Below are 21905 nucleotides of genomic sequence, written 5' to 3'. Positions count from 1 at the left end.
AGGTCTTAAAAATAAAAAATAAATACTCTACACATGCTCTCTCACACATGAACACGCTACATGAGAATGGTCAGCGACTGAAAACGTGCACAGACAGGAAACGACTGGAAGATGGCTTTCTCAGACTGCCAGACTGGAGCGCAGGCCACTATCTGTCAAAGTTCCTCAAAACAGACAGGACAGGGGGGACAACATCTTTTAAAAACTCCACCTTTACCCTTCCACAAATATCTCCTGCCTGCTTTTTAAACAAACACTTTGAAATTTCACCTTTTAACACATCCATCAATAGAAAACCACCTGTGGGAATGGACATTTGACTAAGTGTGCCGACTCACACTATAGTTTAGTATTCAACAACAACAATGGCTCAGCATCAGTCTTGTTTGCTGCCATGTTCCAGAGAGCACAAGTGGAAGCTATGTGGAACACTTTATCACTATGTGTTAAAACTGAGAACTGGATGTTCTTCTTTACACAAAGGTTTGTGGGAGTGTGGAACAACCTATCCATCCATGTTATTGAAGCCAACACCCTGACTTCAAGAAACATCTGGCTGAGACCATCCAGTCAGGACAGGAAGCACTTTTTTTACACAGATGGTTGTGGGAGTGTGGAACAAACTACGAAGTCATGCTGCTGAAGCCAATTTCCCGATTTCTTTCCAGTGATACTCTCGGTCCATTCAGCTATTAACTACAAAATGGGCCTGATGTTTCTAGTGCTTCTGCAGCCTGAACTCACAACATCAAGCATGCAGGCATTGTAGCATTGATGCAGGCCTGATATGTTGAGTCCTCCTAGCTGTCTGCGGTACCAGAACATGCCATACAGCCTACCAAGCTCCATCACATTTGGACCAGCTGCTGGAAAAGCTGGATAAGCTCTGCAAGAGTTTACCACAGTCACTCAGCTCAATATTTTAGCAAGTCAGGCCTGCTTTCGACACTCCACTTCACTCTCATACTCTTTGCATGGACTACAGAATACTCTGTCGTTTCCTACAGAAGAATTTGTTCTTCTTTGGGAGGGAAGGTCACACCTATGCAGTCAAGTTCACTGTATTTATTTAACAACTGTAAACAGCAGTAAGAGCCAAAGGCTAAATGGCTGGAGGCCAGACCCTTAATCTAAAACAACCTGCCTGACCACATCACTGCACACCATGCACAGAGCATGCCGGCTGACCAAAAAAGAAAAAGAAATTCATCTGAACAGCTCTTCTCAGACTTTAAATCTGAAAAATTACTCGAAAAAAATTCACAAACAAACCTGCGCCAGTCGCAGCCTGATTTTCAAAAGGGGCAAGACAGGGGACTAGATTCTTTCAGGACTCTTAAAAAGGCAGATCCCGTTATTTTGATTTTTTAAAATGGTAAGAAAATGCACGGTTTTTAGTTTATTTTAAAATGCATTGCAATTTATACAAATTACCTCAAAACTAATGAATTTCTAATTAGACTTGATGACATTCTAGTAGACCGGCGAAACTCATGTAACAACGGCTTTCTTATGAGACGAGACTGAGTTAAGCCACCAATGTCCTTCACACCTGACTTGAGTGTCATTGGCCGAACGTGGGACGAGCTGTGATGACATGTGACACCTGGGACTCGTAGAGACTAGTCAAGGGACATGTACAGAGGGTTTGAAAAGTAATAGAAACACCACGCAATATGTGGATATTTATTAACTAAAAGGGAGTCAGGCTGCCCTTTGCCTTCCGAATAGCTTCAAACTGTCATCCTGACTTTATGAAACCACTCTTGAACCAGTTTAGCTGTGTGTACGGGGGTTGTTATCATCTTGAAATATGGGAACATCTTGAGGAAACAATGTTTGCACCATATGTTGCACAAAGTCGCCTAAAATGGCTTTGTGTTCCTTGGCAGTAATTCTACCATGCAGAGTAATAATCAGACCCAATGACTCCCATGGGATGGCTGCCCAGACAATAACAGATCTGCCACCATATTTAACAGCTGGGAACAGGGCTGAAGGCTTCCTTTGGCTTTCTCCAAAGACAAACCTGTGCAGATACAGGAAACAGAGTAAAAGGCAGCTCATATAACTTTCTTCCCTTCTCAGGAGTCCAGGATTTGTGCTCACTACACCAGGTTATGCATTCCTGCGCATAGGCCTTGGTTACAAGCTAGGTTCTGAATGGTAGCTCTACCACAAATATCAGCTTTGTAACGCGCCTGACATACAGCGTTTGTTGTGACTGGGTCATGGAGGTGTAAGTTCAATTCTGTGGTCATTTCTTACTTCTTTTTAGCAACTATCCTGTTAAGTGTCCATCTATCCCCGTCGGTGAGCTGCAACTTGTGACCATTGTTCCTCTTTCCTGCGTAGGTCATCACAGTTTTCGACACTGTTCCTCTTTACCGCATTAAATAAAGTTGCTGTTCTTGTGACTGGCACACCTGCAATTCGGGAACCAACTATTTCACCTCTTTCAAAATCTGTAAGATCTCTCACGTTGCTTTAGAAACTTGCATATTGAAAGTGTTGATTCTCAGTCTTTTAGAGAGGAAGCATATGAGTAATTAATATTGACATAAACATGAAACTCAGGTGTAGATTCCTTGATTCCTTTTTCATTTTTGTTACTTGAAAATTAGTCCTTTTTCGTTAGTTGTTTCCATTATTTTGTGTCCACACCCTATACAAGTCCCTGCTCTAAAAGACAACATCAGCAATCTGATGTAAATCGTGTCACAGATGTACAACTTGTTTTGTTTTCAGCAAAGGACACAAAGTCTATTAGCCTGTAACTTTCACAGTAGAACTCCTGTTGGAGGCAAATATTGATCCTCATAATGAATTTAACTTTCATATCTGTCTATTTAATATCGATGCGCTGAATCCAAAAACATAGTAATTTTCCTCAATAGACGTTTGTGAATATGTTGCAGTAATAAAATAAGTTTCTTAATTCAGAATATTTAGCAAAAGATGACAGCAACCAGTCTTGCACAAATGTCCTGTGCACCTTTTCATCTGTGACACAGTGATCCTTTCCTCCATCGAGTCTTACAGTAACTGCTTGTGCAAAATCAACTGCCGACTTGGTAGCTCTGACAGTTTTCCAGAAATGTCAGCAAGGTTTAATTTCTCACGCGCTAGCAAACAGAAACCTTGCCAAACTTGCTCTCCCCTGTGACTGCTTCATTCTGGTCATCTTATCTCTGTTCGAGGCCCACTTTCTCTTTTCATCAATTTTGTACCTTGCAGAGTAAAATTAGGTTCTTTTGCTTCTTTACAATCTCTGGATAAATGTTTAAGTTAGCATTGGACTGAGTCCCTGTTTCTGTTGCTGTTGAAACTTGGTCATAGTTGATAGTTCCCTATCTCCTACAGTAAATTGCTTTTCTGTTGTGCATTCACTATCATCTCCTGACACTGTAAATAACTGATCCTGCAGCTAAAATAAAAAGGCACTCCATAAAACACACCTGATTAATAGCAGCCATATACATCAGGAGATGACACAGATGTAAACCAGGGTTGTAGCCCCTGCCAAACTACACAAGCTGTAATCTACAAGCTCTCTCAGTACTGGCTGCTTCTCACTGGGTAGCACACAGTCACAGCCCAAGGTACAGGAAAGGAAACATACAGCATTTCCCAAATACCAATTTGCAACAGCAGGGAGTTAGCATTCACACATTTCATAACTCTGCCTCCTATGCTTCCCAGAGCATGTGTGCATTTGATTCTCTGCGAGTGTGTGAGAATGTGTGCACAAGTACATACTGTGTATTCCGTGTATGCTTACGTGAGATTCTGTGTGAGTGTGTTCGACTGTGTGAGATTCTGTGCAAGTATATGAATCTGTGTGTGCGATCCTGCAAGAGCCTGAAAGTGTGCATATACTGTAAGTCTGCACGAGTTCTCCAAGCCTGAACTCCTCATTGAGATTGCGTGTGAGTGTGTAAGTGTGCATGCAATTCTTTGTGAATGTTCAAGTACAGTATGTCTTCATGCACTTTTGTGCAACTGCAACAGAGAATGACTACGTGCAATGCTGCATGTGAGTGTCCGTGCAATTCTGGGGGATTATGTGTATATAATAGGCAATCACATCGCACCCCACTCTTGATTTGCACAAACATCATCTTTTAGCAGAATAAGTGAAAATTGGAGATGCAGACTCGGGTGCAACCCGACCCTAACACCATAATGTGATGGTGACAAGCTGAGGCTTTGGCCAATGTGTCCTCTTGGACACACCTGGATTGATTTCCTGATTAGTGTCTGTTATTGGAAGCCAGGGGAGAAATTAAGAGCTTCTATAATTGGCCCCGTCAATCCAGTAGTTAATCCGCATGACTATCAGTGTATATTTGTGGCCAGAATGTGTATGAGCTGGGGTGCAATTCTGTGCAAGTGTACGAGCATGACCGACCCTGGGCACAGGCGAACTAGGCGACTGCCTAAGGTCCCGAGGCCAACAGGGGGTCCCCCCAATGTGCAGCACAAACTATTTTCAATCGGCACGTTCAAACGTGAGCTAAAAATTCCCTATAGTGGTTCTTTCTGTTGCTGCTGTGGATTTTCCTAATCATGTAAAAAAATGACCAATAATCGAGTACGTAATATGTTTCTGAAGCACAGAAAAGAAGAGCGGGATAAGCTATCTCAAAACAGAGGTACGCTCAAGAAAGATTGAGTCTGTAGATACATGTAGGTAGCGAATGGCAGACATGTCACATCTTCAAGCTAGACATGTACTGTAGACTACTGGAGGTATTTTACTGGACGTTAAAAGGTTCACCTTTCCTGCAATTGTACACATGACGTGTGGGCTGCCTGGTAAAACAAAAGCGTGAAAGCGAATATAAATGCACTGTTTTCCTTGCCCTTTCTCCTGTATTTCATTAAATGGGGGTATTGTGATCTGAACCTGTTTCCAATTGGATGGCAGACAGTGACAGCAGCAGGAGCAGAAAGGAGTTTTTCAGAGCTCAAGTTGATTAAAACATACTTGAGATCGAAAATCTGGGCAAATTGATTTATACAATGTATTTTTGATAAAACTTTCCTATCAGCCGGGCCTTACTGTTCTCACCTTCCTTGTTATTGAGTCCATTTGGTTTTTTTTATTTCTGAATTTTATATTTATTTCTGCAATTCCTTTATACAAAGATCAGCGCAGGCCTGTGTATGAATATGACCGCATGCGAATCTGTGCAAGTGTACGAGTATGACTGTATGCGAATCTGTGGGAATGTACGAGTATGACTGTATGCGAATCTGTGCAAGTTCACGAGTATGACTGCATGCGAATCTGTGCAAGTGCACGAGTATGACTGTGAGAATCTGTGCGAATGTAGAGGTATGACTGCATGCCAATCTGTGCGAGTGTACGAGTACGACCGCGTGCCAATCTCTGCGAGTGTATGAGTATATGTACAAGATCCTGTGCAAATACACACAATAAGTAAGTGCGTGCAACTCCTGGTGAGAATGCGAGTAGGGATGGAGGGTTAATACACGACAGTTTAATGTATGGAATATCAATGTTTTCACTTCAAATAAACACCTGGGAACTAAAACTCGGGCAAGGATTCTGGCTGTGTGAAATGCAACATGCTGTGCATGCGGTAGCCGTCTCTCTCGCCACTGCAAACTTCTTTTCTTTCACTGAATCTGGAGATGTAGTGCTAGCAGGCTCTTAAAGACTAATTTATTTTCTAAAACAGCACCTCGGTTCCAATGTAGTATTCACAAAATTCTACTTTCTCTGAGAAACGCCAAGAAAACTGTAATCAGTTTTCATATTTTAAAAAAAACTTTGCAATAAGGTATACCTAGGAGATTCTAATATTACCCGCCAAAGCTCAAAACCTAAATCTCAAAAGTTCACTTTGATTAAATGTATGATTCAGAACTAGCTCATAAAGGACATTTCTGAAGAATTCATGATATATTGTGAAAATTTAAATATCTAATGTAAGGTACTGAATCCTTGATGACAAAGAACTTTAACCTACAGTATACAGTATAGCTCTTATAAAAGCAACCATCTCAAAGTGCTTACAGTATGTGCAATCATAATCGTAGCACTTACTGTTTTAACACTACAAAAGATTAGAAATCCCTAGTTGGGCAATATCCTTAGAACTGGGGTAAAAAAGCTATGCTGTTCCCCGTGCTTGAACTCCTCACTCCGTGTAATTCATCTACCTCATCTGTTTAGCCATTTCCTGCCCTAACTTCCTGTCCAGCAGCTCCTCTGCTCTTACTGGCAAGTTGCCCTGTAAAGAAATGCTTGTATCCAAAGATGCCCACTCTGCAGACCACTCCTGTCTCACTCAGGGCCTGTCTGCAAAGGTCTTCAGTTGGAATAAAAGACTGCAGAAAATCGATAGAGCCATTTGTTCAACCTAATACAAGTGGAGAAGCTCTGGGGCTGATGGCTCAGGTGGGTGCTGTGCTTCAGAAAGGGAGAAGTGTGACTAGAAATGTGCTATACAAAATCCAGAAAACGTGAATTATTCATTTTCACCTCACGGATATTTGTTCCATCGCCTCACGGTCGGTCTGTGGTAACAAACTAAAGTTTTTAGAATCAAACTGATAATGTACTCCTCACCGCAGCTGTAACCTTGCTTTTACATACCCCTGTTTTTTTATAGCACAAGGGACACATGACAGCAAAGAAGAGCACAGCCCCAGGTTAGCCAGGTCCACTAACAGCTGGGGTAATGTGCCCTTTGTGCTTGTGTCAGGGATTTCCGGTAAGTATTGGAAATGTGCCCTGGTGATCTTCCATGCAGTTACTGTAACACTCTTTCCTATCTCTTATTTTCTCACTGCCTGGACAGAACTCAGTGCAGGGAATGTGTGCGACATCAGACCCTGGGATGCCAGAACGAGGACCGTAACCACTGGGCCTGGGACCCCCAGAGGTTTCTTCTCTTGCGCTGGCAGTTTTTGCTTTCCTCTCCTCCATGCCCACACAGTCTACTGTCATTTTATTAACTACAATATTAATCTGTAAAGTGAACTGCGGCAAAGTGTTGGAAAGGACATGATAACAAATAAATCCATGGATGGATGGATAAGCAAATGGGCGGACTGACGGATGGATGGAAAACAGGGAAGGGTTGGAACAGAAGGATGGATGAGTGGATGGAGGAATGGATAGACTGAGGGATGGATGAAACAGATGGATTAAGGATGGAATAGAGGGATGGGTGAATAGACGAATGGATGAACAGAGGGATGGATGGAATAGAGGGATGGAGGGACAGAAGGATGGAATGGATAGACAAAGGGATGGACAGGAGAGTGGCATGGAAGGATGGAGGGGGAGAATGGACTGACAGATGGACAGATGCATGGAATGGATGACCCATCATTGCCGGCCTTTGGCGAGAAGGACTTTACTCAAACGCGTCCGCTCCAAGAACAACATAAAACAGCAGCTCTGTCAACAGCACAAAAACCAACTTCCTCAATGTGTCAATTATTTACAGTTCCACACTGATTATCTAACCTCACACAGATAAAGTAGCAGTCCAGTTCAGCATGACAGCTTACAATACAAATAGCAGCAAATGAACTTAATTGCAAGAACAGGTATTTAGGAAAACAGCCACGCTTCACCTGTGCCAATTCTGAGGAGAGCTGCACTGTTTCATGGGTAACACCACAATGGACTAACATTTGGAGATTCTGGGACAAGGTGTATCTTGGGTTTTTTGTTTTCTAAAACTAGATTTGTTTTTCTCCATGTCAGGTACAGCACCTTCAGTCAGCTATTTCACTAGCTTTGCATATTTATTTAAGACAACCACACGCTGGATCATGTTAATCTGATCCATATTGCCCTTTTAACCTCAGGTTCTGTCACAAAGCTCTCCACAACCAGCTCTATTACACCATATTCAAATAAGAAAGCTCATAACGAAACAAGCAATCTGGGCCCAGCAGCCTCCTCTGGTTTGCAACCTTTCATGGGTTCTTATACAACTGCAAGTTATAAAGGTTACCAGTGCTGAACTTCAGCTCACACCCCTGAGCTACTTCATCACCCACTTCATCTGGTGAAACCACAAACGCAGTAACTCTGCTTCAGCTTTTCTCATCCTCGCAGCAGGCCAAGGAAATGCAGTCTAAAGTCTCTGAGAGGGGAACCAGTGTTCTGCCGAGTGCAGACGTGTGTATGTGTGTGTGTGTACGTTCACAAGCTGCTGAGATGGCAGTCTGTACTGAGGGAACCCTTGTGCAGCTGTGTAGTATGTACACCAGCAATCCCCCAAACTTTTCAACCCAGAGAGACACTGCCAGGAGGAAACTGAAAGTGCGCTGTGCCACACGCCACAGACAGTACAAGCACAAAGTGAAACTTGTGCACATTCTGAACAACAGTACCTGTACAGCACTGGAAGGAGAAAACCATAGCAAACGACTGGTGCACTACAGCACAACAATGGCTGTTAAAGTAGCACAAGGCACTGATGTGTTGTGCAGAATCTGGGTTCTATAAACTTGGATAGAAAGTCACAACCATCAGCTTATACACAGAACACCAGTGTTTGTCATTTGTAGAATCAGATAAAACAGATAAAATTCCAGACCATATATATATATAACAGAATGCACCGAAAACAACCTTAAATTGCACATTTCGTGCAAACTAAGAGGAAAGCAGAAAAGGCAGTTCCACCTCAAGTTTCAGTTTGGAAATGTTCTTTCAGCTAGGTGTTTGGGTTAGAATATGTAAATACTGTACATGCTTCTCTGTTTTTTATACTTACACTGAAAGACTTACCTTGAACTGAAAAGGGTGAATTTCATTTAGAGACTGTCTTCTCAGCTTTTTCGTTAAAGTCTTCAGCATCGCGGTTGTTCTTTTTTAAATATATAGAAATGTTTGATTTCGGTCGTGGAAAAGAGAGGTTAAACCAAATAACGACAGGGGTGATGGTGTAACTAGCGTGACAAGCCTGCACAGAGTCGAGAAAGGCACACAGGCAGGCAGGCACTCACTCAAGAAAGTTCTGTCGTGGGGTGAGAAAAGGGGGAGACGTCTTCAGCCCCTCCGTCCGATCTGATCAATACTTCAAGAAGAAATCTGGCCACCTAGCTTTAGTTTTCATGGAACGGTTACGGCGAGAAAATAAAAAGTCCACATTGTCCTCTTGTTACCGTGTGAATGATTTACAGTCTCCCACGAAAATCGGTTCCCACTGGCTCCATAAATTACTTTATCTTACTTTTCCAATCGTCCCTACTAAAACTCCAGCTACACTTATCGGTCCCCCCTCCACACACCCCGCAACGCTGTCCAAAAACTAAAAATGATAAACGCACAGCTTCTTAGGGGTCTCGACTCGATGTCAACTCGGTTGCACACAGACACGCATACACCACACATCCCCACTCTCACACACACGCACTCGTAGCAGGAGCGTACACTCTCCCATGAAAAATACACACTGTGCGTCTCGCAGACACGGATCTAGCACTGCCATTGGTCCTTGAAACTGATGTCATTTTTTTTTTCTAAGGGGAGGGACGTGGTTGCATCTTAAAGGTGTATTTGCTGAGCCTACGTTTCCTTGATGATTAAAATAATTAATTGCGATAATATAGCGCTTCCCGGATTCCCAGAATCCCAGAGCGCTCTGCACACAGTAGTAGCTGCAGCGCTTGAAGGAAGTGTATACTTGTATAATAAACTGCTGAGCTAAGTAACGCTCAGCGTTTTATTTAACTTCAAAGGTTTTTTGAATATTGTTTTTTATTTCTCTCAAGCGTTTGAAATACACTGCCCGTCTTTAGTAACGTATATATATTTAAAAAAAAACATATGCAGCGGTTGACAAGGGTCATTAGTGGCTCTTCTGTTTTAGAAACTGTCTCGAAATTAGAATATTCAGACTTTCAAAAGTATCACACATGACTGCCAGTGGAAATAAAGGCCACACGAGCAGTGATGGTGCAGTCTCTCTGCGTGTCTAGGGTATCCTGTTTCTGGACAGGCTCTGTGGCATGGGATATGCAGGCTGGCCTCAGAAATGTTCAACAAGGTCATGTCATGTGACAGGGCTGTCCAGGGAATGTCCCAGCATGCTCTGGTGCACCTTACACCAAACACACAGGTATGCTGCACAAGGAGTGTGTTTCCTGACATCCAAAAGCATCTCCACAGTCCGCTTCAGTGACTTAATCCTCATGCCTATCTATATATTCACAGACCAGCCAGTGAAAAAGTTCTAGGATTTATTTTTTCACCCCCTCTTTGTCAACTATATGTTTTGAAGAAGCAAGGCATTTCAATTTTGTATGCAATATATATCAGTTACACCACTGTTCCAGGCCACCAAAGTCTTCCAATTTTAACCCCAATTTGAATACCTTTTTTTTTCATAATGGTACTTGAAAAACACAGTGTCATGGCTCCCCAACACCAAAAGATGTGAAACATGAAATACCAGAGTAGCAATAAACATTTTGGTACTCCTGCTGGTTACAAGGGTTAGAACATTAAAACACGACTGGCACAAGTTGCTCCTCCTGGCTCCTCTTAGATTGTGATGTACAGTTAAGGGAATCTTAAATTGGCAGAAGACACAAAAATGAGTATGGCAGCACAGTGGTTGGCATTCCTGTCTCAGAGCACTCGGGGCCTGGGTTCAATTTCTGGAGTACTATCTGTGTGGAGTCTGTATGTTCTCCCCACGTTTGCGTGGGTTTCCTCCAGGTTAATTAACTTCTGGGAAAATTGGCCCTGGTGTGAGCGTGTCTGTGTGTGCCCTTTGATCTGGCCTTGCACTCATTGCTTGCCAGGATGGGCTCCAGCTCCCTGGTTATCCTTTATTCCCAGTGTTGGATAAAGTGGTTAGAAAATGGATGAAAGGATGGAAGAAAATCCAGAGGGGGGGACAGCAGCAAGGAGACAACAATAAGAAAGACTCGAGATTTAAGGTCATGCAGCGGGCAGATACTAGGAAAAAGAAATTCAATATTGATCAGTTTCAGGAAGTAGGAACATACACTGAAGATAGCGCATGCCTGACTCAGACCTGTATGAAAGGATTATGTGTGGGGCCTTACAGAATTATTCAATCAATCCCACGTGTTTCTCATTTAAAGTTCCAGACATGACACTTTGTAGTCACAATTAATATCTGTTATATACGTAACCCGCAAGGCACACATTCAAGGCCAGTAAGAAAAACAGAAATGCATAGCTGATATGAATGAAAATGGAGAAATCATGAATGCAGAAGTTTTCAAACCCTTTGGTGTGGCAAACCTAACTGACTTTAGGTGCACAAGACTACCTTAATAATTACTTACTCTGTGCAGTATTTTTTGTTCATATGATTTCAGAAGAAGAACACCTGTCTCTGTAAGGACCCACAGAGATGCAGACAATTTCAAAGCTGAGATTCAACCGTGAAGACCAAGGAGCCAAAACCACACAGGGATAAAGTGGTAGAAATAGACAAATCAGGACAAGGGTCTTAAAAGATTTCCAAGACCCTTCATATCTCTTGGAGCACGGTGACGTGGACCATTAAGAAATGGGAAGCACCCAGACACTGCCTAGACCTGTCTGTCACTCCGGCGTGAATAGCAGGAATCTGGTGGGAGATGCCACTGTGAGGCCAAGAAGGATTTTGAAAGAGTGGGGAAAGAGTGAGAAAGAGTGGAAAACTGAGAGCCCCAAGCAACTTGAGAGAGCTTGAGCCAATCTGCCAAGACGGATGGGAAAATATTGCACCATGCTGGTGAGGAGGGTTGGTAGAGACTCATTCAAAAGGACTTGAGGCTGTAAATGCAAAGGTGCTTTTGCCAAATGCTTTCAAGGGCCTGCATACTTAATAATAATATCGCTGTATTAACCCTTTACAATTTCTTGCATCAGGAATTATCTTTTCACATACCCCAGCTTGCTCTCCATGAGACACACAAACAGAGAGAGAGCCTGGGGTCAAAGTGCAGGGTCTGCCATTGTACAGCATCCCTGGAGCAGTTGGGGTTAAGGGCCTTGCTCAGGAGCCCAATGGAGTAGGGTTCCTCTGCCAGCTGTAGGATTTGAACCAGCAACCGTCTAGCCACATGTGCAGATCTTTAGCCACAGAGCCACCCCCATACTTAGCTAAGCAACATATTTTGCAAGGTTTTGCTGATATTTACTGTAACTTATCTTACCCTTAGAAGTCTGTAGTTTGAGCATTTTACAAAGTTTAACAAATGGGTATGCATCATGTTTCAATTTTAGAAAAGGGGACACCACGGGTGTCTGAATAGTTTTGCAAAGCACTGTACTGTCGGTTATGTCCTTATTAGGATAAAGTGGAGAAACATTAAAAAGCAAGCAGAAAGCTTGGGTTATGAAGCACGGAGCGTGGAATTGAAATCCGGTGAAATTATGGTCAGACAATACAATGCTCAAATAAAGCCGAACTTAGAATATTGTGAGCTTTGGCCAACATAGCACGAAAAAGGAAATTTTAGCCTTGAAAAGAATTCAAAGAAGAACAACCAGAATGATTCCAGGTCTCAGAGGATTTGCAGGAAGCTAAATCTCTTCAGTCTAGAACAGAGGAGACCAAGAGGAGAGCTGATTTAATTGTATAAAATCCTGAAGAATACAGAACTGATGATATGGGGGAACTGATAAGCTTATGTTTAGTGGTGAAACATCCCTGCCAGCTGCTTAAGATACAAAGATACTGTTGGCCTCTTCAAGAAGCACTTGAGTTTTGACCAGGAGAAAATCTCCCAATCTTATTGCATTCCAAGCTTTCGACAGCATAATTCATTGCTAATGTTGCAAAATAAAATGTTGTTTTCCTACAGACCCAGTATTTTGTCAGTGCTGGTGGTGGCTGTTTCTGAACACGTGAACACAGACACACTCGGATATGACAGCCACCAGCTCCCCAGCTCTGCCAGTCTGTCCATGTGATTCCAGAGATCAGGTCTCCAGCAGCAGTGTGGGCCTCCATCCTGGCATCATTCAGCTGTCCTTTAAACCCAAGAACGTAGGGAACTTTCCGGTAATAGGACCATTATTCAGTGATTTGCATTGAGCAATGTAAAATTGCTTGGCTTAGTGAATGTTCTGTAGTTGAACACAGTTTTCTGCTGTCACTGTCAATACAATCTTAAAATCAGGTGTTTTTTGTGCCTATGCAGCATTTACAAAGGGTATACATGCCTTTGCCTACAACTCTATATACAAAGTATATATTCAAAGTATATATAGTCTTATTCTATCCTGATAATGAGTTTCCTATCAGGCACATAAGAACATAAGACAGGTCACAGACAGGAGACAGCCTATTGATCCATCCAGCCCCTTTAGTAGTTAGTAGTTAATTGATCCCAGGATCTCATCCAGCTGTTTCTTGGAAGAAGCCACAGTATCTGCTTCAACATATTGACTGGGTAGTTTGTTCCACACTCCCACAACCTTTTGTGTAAAGGAGTGACTCTTGTCCTGATTAGAGAATCTCATCCAGCCGTTTCTTGAAAGAAGCCAGGGTATCACCTTCAATCATATGGCTGGGTACCTGGTTTCAGACTCCCACCACCCTTTGTGTAAAGAACTGCCTCCTGTTGTCTGTTTTTAAATGCCGTTCCATGTAGTTTCCACTAGTGCCCTCTGTGTCTGACAATGGAAAAAACTGCTGTGCCCTCTCTCTAACTGCCTTCGTTTTTCTAGAAGTTGTCAGCACAGCTGAAGAGGATAGCCAAGACCCAGGTCTGTGATGCAGTCATCAATGACACCAGCAAATCTAAACACTTGTGGTGTAATGAGCTTGGGACACTTACTGTAATGAGTAGTGGCACATTTAACATCAAAGTATGGTACATATTCTCTTTCATCACATCACTGTTTATAAAATTGAGAGTTGTTTTTTTGTGTGGCAACATTCAACAGAGAGTACTGAAGTCCCTGTCCTGTCCTTCCACACAACAGGCAAACAAGCAGCTTCAACATCAACTTTGAGGATTTACTTCACAGTACAGGGAAATGGGAGGAGAGGGGCATAGAACACAGAACAACTGTACCTACTGCAAAGATATTTTGTGGCACAGCACTAGCAAAAGCATTTCAGGACCTGGATGACAATGTCACCAAGTTATCTTTAAATAATAATAAACACTTATACAGTATAGCGCTTTTCTGGACACTCCAAGTGCCATACAGATAATGGGGACTCCCCTCCACCACCACCAATGTGCAGCCACCACCTGAATGATGTAACAGCACCCATAGCGCACCTGTACACTCTCCACACACCAGCTTTCAGTGGGGAGAACAGAGTGATGAATCCGGTTCAGAGATGGGGATTATTAGGAGGCCATGATTGGTAAAGGCCAGATGAAAATTTAAAATTTTATGGACACTGGAGGAACAACCGACTATTTACAGGAAACATACTGAGCTTTTTAATGACCATGGACAGTCAGGACCTTGGTTTTACATCTCATTTGAAGGATGGCGCCTTTTTACAGTACAGTGTCATCATACTATACGCCCCCTACTTCCAGCTACACATCTTCCAGCAGCAACCAAACTTACCGTCTAGGCCTATACAGTGGCCTTTGGTGGCTTGACAATCTAGGGTGCCGATTAAAACCCCACTGATGATATTGTAACAACCCCGGAGTTCGGTACGTAATGGAGTAGGCGTAGGACTCACGCAAAAGGGGTTGAACAACAAATGTATTAACCAGACCCGGGGAAAGTTACACACCCAGGGACAAGGGGTTACAGCGCTTCACCTGCATTGATACTGTACAGACACGAGAAGGAAGAGCCCCCCTCACAGCCCCCACCACCTTACATACAGTCCGGTTCCCACAAGTCCCGCCCCTCAGGCGCTGTTCCCGGCCCGCCCTGCGTGCGCATGGCCCAGGGGGACGGAGCAGCCGTTAAAGCGCCCCACGTGAACGCCACACTGTCCTGAGGCAGCAGGTGTGAATAGTTTTTAGGAGCCTGATACTGTAAAGTTGTAGGATTAATAATAGGTGGAGACAACCTTGAGCAACATCTGTGAAAATGCTTTGAAAATATTCTGCTGTAAAAGCGGGTGCAATTTCAAGTCTCTATGGATAAAGGCATAAAAGCACCTATCTAAAGGACATAAAAGTTTACACGTTGATTCGAATTCACATTCACACAAAAAAACAGCGAACAAGCTCTGATGAAGCGGAAAACATTCGAATATAGATACAGGCTTATTAAACGTCTCACATGGCGCAGTTCTGTGTTTCTTGAAAAGGAGAAAAAACTCACAAACACCAAGGTTCGGCAAAGGTTTTGTGAACTGCCGAGGTCTCGCTGGTCCATCACTGACTCGGCTACCATGGCCTGTTATGAAAGAGCAAGAGGGCACTCGGCTGATCCTGATTTTCAACCTCCGCTGTGGATTCCGAGTGCGCATCGGGAGGTATTGACACCGAACAATGGACGGGCAGAGGAAAACTGAGAGTGAAAACAGCGCTGGTCGCGGTTCTGGCGCGGACTGGCTCGGTCACTGCAGAATATTGTCACTGTGTATTTTCCCGAGCGAAGGGTAGCATAGTGTAGTGGGTAAATCTGGGGTCTCCTAACTGCCAGATTGTAGGGGTTCGCGGTCCTGCCGCTGAGCTCTCTGTTGTGTTTTAACGGAGGTACATTAGCCAGGTGGTCTAATCCGCCTAGTTGTAAAAATTGGGACCAACAGTTTGGGCCGGGGTATAATCCCTGCGATAGATCAGCGTCCCCTGTGGAAGTGGAGGAGGGGGGGAATTACGTTTTCTTTCTGCCGCGAAAAACCGAGTTCGCCCAGGTTGAGAGATTACCTGCTGGCTCCACGCAACCGGAGCTCCCTTTTTTGTTTCAGTTCGGGTGTGTTTATAGTTTATACAGTTCGGTTAGCCTATGACTTGTTTTTTCCACGTCCTCTGTGAAGTGGGTAGAAGTGATTTCCAACTCTATTCTCGCGTCATACACAAAAACCCCACTAGAGGGCACAAATAAGCTGTCTTTCACGCAGAGCAACACAGACGGCGCCTAATGAAGAAACTTGGCTGTGGCGTTGAGTCTGCAGGACGTGGGGATTCAATTAGTGTGCTGAACATAACCAGCCCTGTCTCCTTCCTTCGAACGGTTCAGTACATCATCCAAGTCCTGTTTTCGCATTATGCCCTTTCCTGTTGGATCATTTATCCAGCTTTATGTCTTCTTGAGGGATAAACTAAATGTCCCTGCACCACGCTACCTTGAGTCTAGCAAGAAGTACTATACAGTAGTTTTCTGGAAGACAATTACGACACCAAAAGCAATCTTGTCGGTTTTTTTGTTGCCGTTGCTGTATAGATGTTTATTATCCCTCGTATAACTGAGAGGTCTCAAAAGGCATGGCTGCAGATTCGCCGCAACAATATCAACGCTGGTAACAGCATTTATAAATCGCAGTCCGACCTCAGTCGACCACAGGGAAACAAATGGGAACGTCAGAGAAACCCCAGATAGAATGGAAGAAAGAAGTAAATCGTGCGTTGCTGCTTTAACACAAGATGTAATAAACGATCGTTGCTAATTAAAAATGTGACAGAGTAGTGGATATTATTCACTCGGGAACACTACTTTCTAAGAGTGGATCGGGAAAACAAAATCACGCTTGGTATATTATTATATAACAGACCTGCACCACCTTCGTTCAACCGTTCAACGGTTAATGAAGTCAAACATGCATTTCCACAGTGTCAGAACCAGGGTGAAGAAATAGTTACGTGCGTCTGAGCAGCTGCAGCGTAGGCAGGACTACAGTGTGGTGGAAGTAGCTCTCCCCAGAAATACACGGCGTCAAATAAAATTGTACAATTACATTGCCACACTCCTTGAGGAGTGTAAAAACACACAGCACAATGTCAGTCAGAAAACACCGAGCTATTTGGCCAAACCGAATTAGTCACTTGGTACCCCGTGCGGATTCGTTTAAATGGACTATATAATACCATTGATTTTTGACATAGTTGGCATTCAAACCTAAATTTGTTCGTGGCAAGCGTGATTGAGGATGCCAAAAGGAAACCTAACCAATCCCTAGAGAATCTGGCTAAACTCGATCTTTGATCGAGTCTAATCTTCTCAGTGAGTGGGATCAAGCTCGGATGTACTAGCCTTACTGTTTTAGAATTGTTTAAAATCCCTGGCTGTGGTTGTTACTGTTTAGATTGTCCATCTGTACGGTGATGTAGTTTTCTCTATAATGCGGCTGGAGGAAGGTGTCGCCGTTTGCTTCAGAAGTTCGTCTGGATCAGTTTAATTTAAATCCCTTAATTTGCCAACCTTATTGTAAATACTGTGGTGCTGAGCCTGTTAGCCTATTATTTTTCATTTACTTTCCTACTCCAATAAAATGAAAACTTACAATGACGACCTTGAACACAGGTTCAATATAATACAGCATTATTGCAGCGACTGTATTCATGAGGTAAAATCACAGCCTTGAGACCTGGAAGAGAAACGTTACGCTCTGGCTGCCTCCAGGATTTTGATTCTGCCAATGATGGTGGCCTGGCGTGCAGTTAATGCAACTTGAAGACGTTTTCGTCTTGGCAATTTGTTTTCCCGCTTGTGATCGATTTCAATTTGCACAGTGCTTATTACCACGCTCTTCCCCCGAGCGGCCGGGCTCCCGGGTTAGCGTGTCACCGAAACGCACTCCAGGATCGCTGGAATCAAAGCTGAAATGTATGTATGTGTACATCTACAATATATTTTACTCAGTCAAAGATCAAATATAGGTCATTTTGCATTAGAACAAACGTATGTAAATTGATTTACTACTAATACTATAACGCAGTTAAAAAAAAGGTATTGACAACAAGGTTATTCACTATTACACATTCAAACCATTTTCTAACTGCTTCATCCAATTTAGGGTCGCGGGGTAACCGGAGCTTGTCCCGGCAAGCAACGGGAATATACTCGAGGGCACACACACACACCAGGGCCAGTCTTCTCCGAAGTCAGTTTACCTACCAGTGTGTCTTTGGACTGTGGGAGGAAACCGGAGCACCTGCAGAAAGCTCACGGGACAGTGGGGAGAACATACAAACTCCACACAGACAGCACCCCGGGTCCAGAATTGAACCCAGGACCCCAGCACTGCGAGAAAGCCCTGATAACCCTCACCGTGCAAGTTGTGTCCTATTCGGTTCTTGCCCTCTGGTGGGGGAACTGATACATTGCATCATAACATCAGTAGCAAATCGAAAAATGCTGTGGTGACCAGAAACGGACATTTAAAGATGTTGACAATTTTATTAAGTGGAATTACAGTATATTTAAAGGAATGGCATATTATCCATGTGCATACATCTTGGTTTGAAAGGTAGCTCAACGAGGGCAGCACAGTGGAGTGGCAGTTAGCCTTGGGTCCTGGGTTTGACTGGGGAACTAGACTGGGGAACCTTCTGTTTCACCCGTGTCCCAATGGGTTTTGTGCAGGAGCTCCTGTTTCCTTCCACCTTGAAAAGGAGTGCTGGCTAGCTGTTCGGTGACTCTTAAGTGTTTGTGAGACCACCACGGACTGGAACACATGGGTTCTTGGGATAGGCTCTGTCCTGTTGCAGCCTTTACCAGAAGTAAGCACTGTCAATGGGCACAAGTATACTAATCCAGTTACACATGGAGTTTGAAATACTGTATACATTTTCCAGATATCTTTAAATATTGCAATAAGCTAAGCATGTAAGATATTTTTACACACCGGGCTTCTTCACATGCTGACGCATATAAAGAGTACCCCAGAAATATTTTCATTATCCTCGGTAAAGTATCTTTCACAAGAAATACATCAGCACAGGAAAAGCATTAAATGGCTCAACAGTTCTGTTTCATATAGTAATAATAATGTTACAGCCTTTGTGGTTTTGGAACACTGCACAGCTGTGCAGCCACAAAGCCAGGCTGAGAAGGGCACTAAGTGAATATTCATGCAGTCGCTCTGAAAGAGTGAGTTATAAATGCTGGAACATGTTTCAGATCGCGGAGGTTGCTCTGTGTTACAAAGCTGAAGACAACTCAGCCTCTTTCGCAATCTCTCCTTTTTCCAGTGCTGGGAAGAGACAGCAAGGCTTATTTTTAGTTTTGTCTTTCCTGACACTTCTCTGGAAAAATAAATGTTCTTTTTGTTTTGTTTTGACGTAAGAGAGGATGAAAAGTGTAAAAGTTTACAGATTTAAAAGCAATGACCCAAGTGCTTTGTGGTCACATTAGCACAAGGTGGTTAAAAATAGATCATCCCATGATTGTGTGACTTTCCCAATGTGTTATGTAATCTGACTAACTGCTGTTTTCTAATGGAACAAAGCGTCTTTCAAGACCTATCACAATCCCTCTGACTGCCGCCCCCTCATACCCTGTGTTAATTACGTGGTTAGCGATTGTCTCATCTCTCGGTCCCCCTAACCCACTGGTCAATATTGTGGGCTAAGTAGAGGACTGTGATTCTGCTTTTAGACTGTGGGATGCTATTTTTGTTCGCTCTTGGAACAGGCCTAAATTACACCATGCCATTTGCACAATAGATGTGAAGTGTTTACGTACTCCTCCACAGTGACCAGGGGGTCATGCATTTAAACAAAACGGGCCGGCTAATCAGGAGGCACGGTGACGCGGCATCAGCAGTGCTGCTTCGCAGTGTTGGGGCCCCGGGGTGCTTTCTGTGAGGAGTTTGTAGGTTCTGCCTCCGATCACGTGAGTGTCACGATCGTTACTCCTCCTCTTAAGGGCGCTCCAGCCTTTCCTCGTCCTGTCCCATTCCCCACACCTGTTCCTTATTCCAGCCCCTCTTTAGTTCCACCTTTAAAGCCAGACGCAGGTGTTTGCCAGGGGCTTCTCATTGAATCCCGTTTCGTGAGAGCCCGGGGTCCTGCTGCGTCTGGCTCCGTTATGGTCTTAGTTTCCTGTTCCTGATTCCCTGTCCCGCCGGTCCTGACCCGGTTCTGGTTTTTAAATTACTTTGGATGGATCCCCTGGTCTTGGACTCTGCTTCCTATTTTGGATTTACCTTTTGGATTTATGCTTGGATTGTTTGCCCCGGACTCACTTCCCCTGGACACCTGCTCACCTCGGACACGCCCCCCTGTCTCCTGACCCACTCCTGCATGATATTTTTCCCTATTGTTTCTTCACCTTCCGGATCGTGTCGTCCGCATAGGGCCCGGAAAGAACTGCTCTTGACAGTGAGTTTCCTCCGGGTGCTCTGGTTTCCTCTCAAAGTCCAAAGAACGGTTTACTGACCACGGCTTTCTCGATCTCACATTTCACTGGGAAACCACGTGTCACAACTGTAGTCCCTCCCCCTTAAGGGCGCTCCGGCTCTTTCACTTTGGACTTGATTTTGTGCACCTTCCCCCTGTTTCAGCCTCCTCCCAGCCCACCTATAAAGCCAGACGCCCACTCAGTTCGGGGCTCTGCATTGATTCCCGTATCGTGCGAGCCCAGGACCTGGATGCGCCTGGCTCTGTTATGGCTTTATTTTCCGTTCCTGTTCCCCGCCGGTTCCGATCCGGTTCCTGTTTTTATCCTGTCTAGTCTCGGATGGACCGCCCGGCTTTGGACTTTGCCCATTTGGGATTCCCCGTTTGGACTACTTCTGGATTGTTTGCCCGGACTCACCCCCACCGGACACCTGCGCAGTTTGGACACGTCCCCCGTTTTCATTCCTGACTCCTGCATGCCTTTTTTCCCTGTGTTTTCCTCACTCCACTTCAGCTTCGTGTCGTCTGCATAGGGCCCTGAAAGAACTCTTTCGTTACACCCTGTCTAACAAAACTGAGAGGAGTAAGAAAAGAAGAAAAGGAGACTCCAAGTGCCAAATCAATCAGTCACAAGAGGCTGAGAAAAAGCACGTCAGTTGAACTGAATCCTCCAGTTTTGTATCAATCTCTATAAGATTGTGTTTTGAGCTAGAAGATGAGCTTTTGTGCCATCTGACAGATGGGTTGAGTGTGGGCCTCTGTATTTCAATTTGCAGGATTGAGAATATGAGTGGTTGAGAGGACAGTTAATGAAGAAGCACGGTCCTGATGGGCCCTGGCCAAAATGTAAACCCCTTTCCAACCAAATACAAAAACATATCAACAATAAGTGAAGATACTGGATGCACAGATGAAAATGATGGCTCTTTTGACTCCTCTGTTACAGCAGTGAGAAGTTTCTCATGTCTTCTGCCAAGCGCGGTGCAGGCCTATGATGTGATAGCAGGCTGTCTGAGGCATTTCAAGCAACAGCAATCTAATTGGTTGTTCCTCAGGGTAGGAAGGAAATCTTCAGGATTGGATATCACAGTCCTTTTTTCTAAGATCCAGCAGAAGTGATGCAGAGGAGTCTGAAGGAGACCACAAATTCCCCAATCTGAGTGCAATAAAAAGGATGAGCTTTCATTGGAACAGCAACCAATTAGAGGAGGCCACTCAACCCATCTAGCTTGATGGTAGTAGGTAACTGATCTGAGCATCTCCTTGAGCCAATTTATACTCCCACAATCCTTCATAGAAAGATGTACCTCCTGTTTTTAGTTTTAAATTATTTGTTTTCAACATGATTTATATACAGTGCCTTGCGAAAGTATTCGGCCCCCTTGAACTTTTCAACCTTTTGCCACATTTCAGGCTTCAAACATAAAGATATAATTTTTTTATTTTATGTGAAGAATCACCAACAAGTGGGACACAATTGTGAAGTGGAACAAAATCTATTGGATTTTTGAAACTTTTTTAACTAATAAAAAAATGAAAAGTGGGGCATGCAAAATTATTCGGCCCCTTTACTTTCAGTGCAGCAAACTCACTCCAGAAGTTCAGTGAGGATCTCTGAATGATCCAATGTTGTCCTAAATGACTGATGGTGATAAATAGAATCCACC

General features: G+C 43.7%; 1 protein-coding gene across 5 annotated transcripts in view; it reads right to left on the bottom strand.

The window, feature by feature from the left end:
- The window catches only part of LOC107078600 (uncharacterized), a 36295-nt gene extending 20823 nt beyond the window's left edge, over positions 1 to 15472 (bottom strand). For 2 of the 5 annotated variants that reach the window (XM_015357259.2, XM_015357253.2), the window contains exon 1: positions 8786 to 9458. In XM_015357259.2, coding sequence (XP_015212745.1) covers positions 8786 to 8811 — 26 coding nt within the window. In that variant the 5' untranslated portion in view covers positions 8812 to 9458. Of the gene's footprint in view, positions 1 to 8785; positions 9459 to 15277 lie in introns of those variants that run through there. The other 3 variants (XM_015357274.2, XM_015357269.2, XM_015357244.2) reach the window with 3 other exon arrangements.
- Positions 15473 to 21905: the final 6433 nt, after the last annotated feature.

Source organism: Lepisosteus oculatus, chromosome 2 (assembly GCF_040954835.1).
Source record: "Lepisosteus oculatus isolate fLepOcu1 chromosome 2, fLepOcu1.hap2, whole genome shotgun sequence".
NCBI classification, from domain to species: Eukaryota; Metazoa; Chordata; class Actinopteri; order Semionotiformes; family Lepisosteidae; genus Lepisosteus; species Lepisosteus oculatus.
The sequence above is the reverse complement of the archived record's forward strand: the minus strand, read 5'-3'. Positions and strand labels throughout refer to the sequence as shown.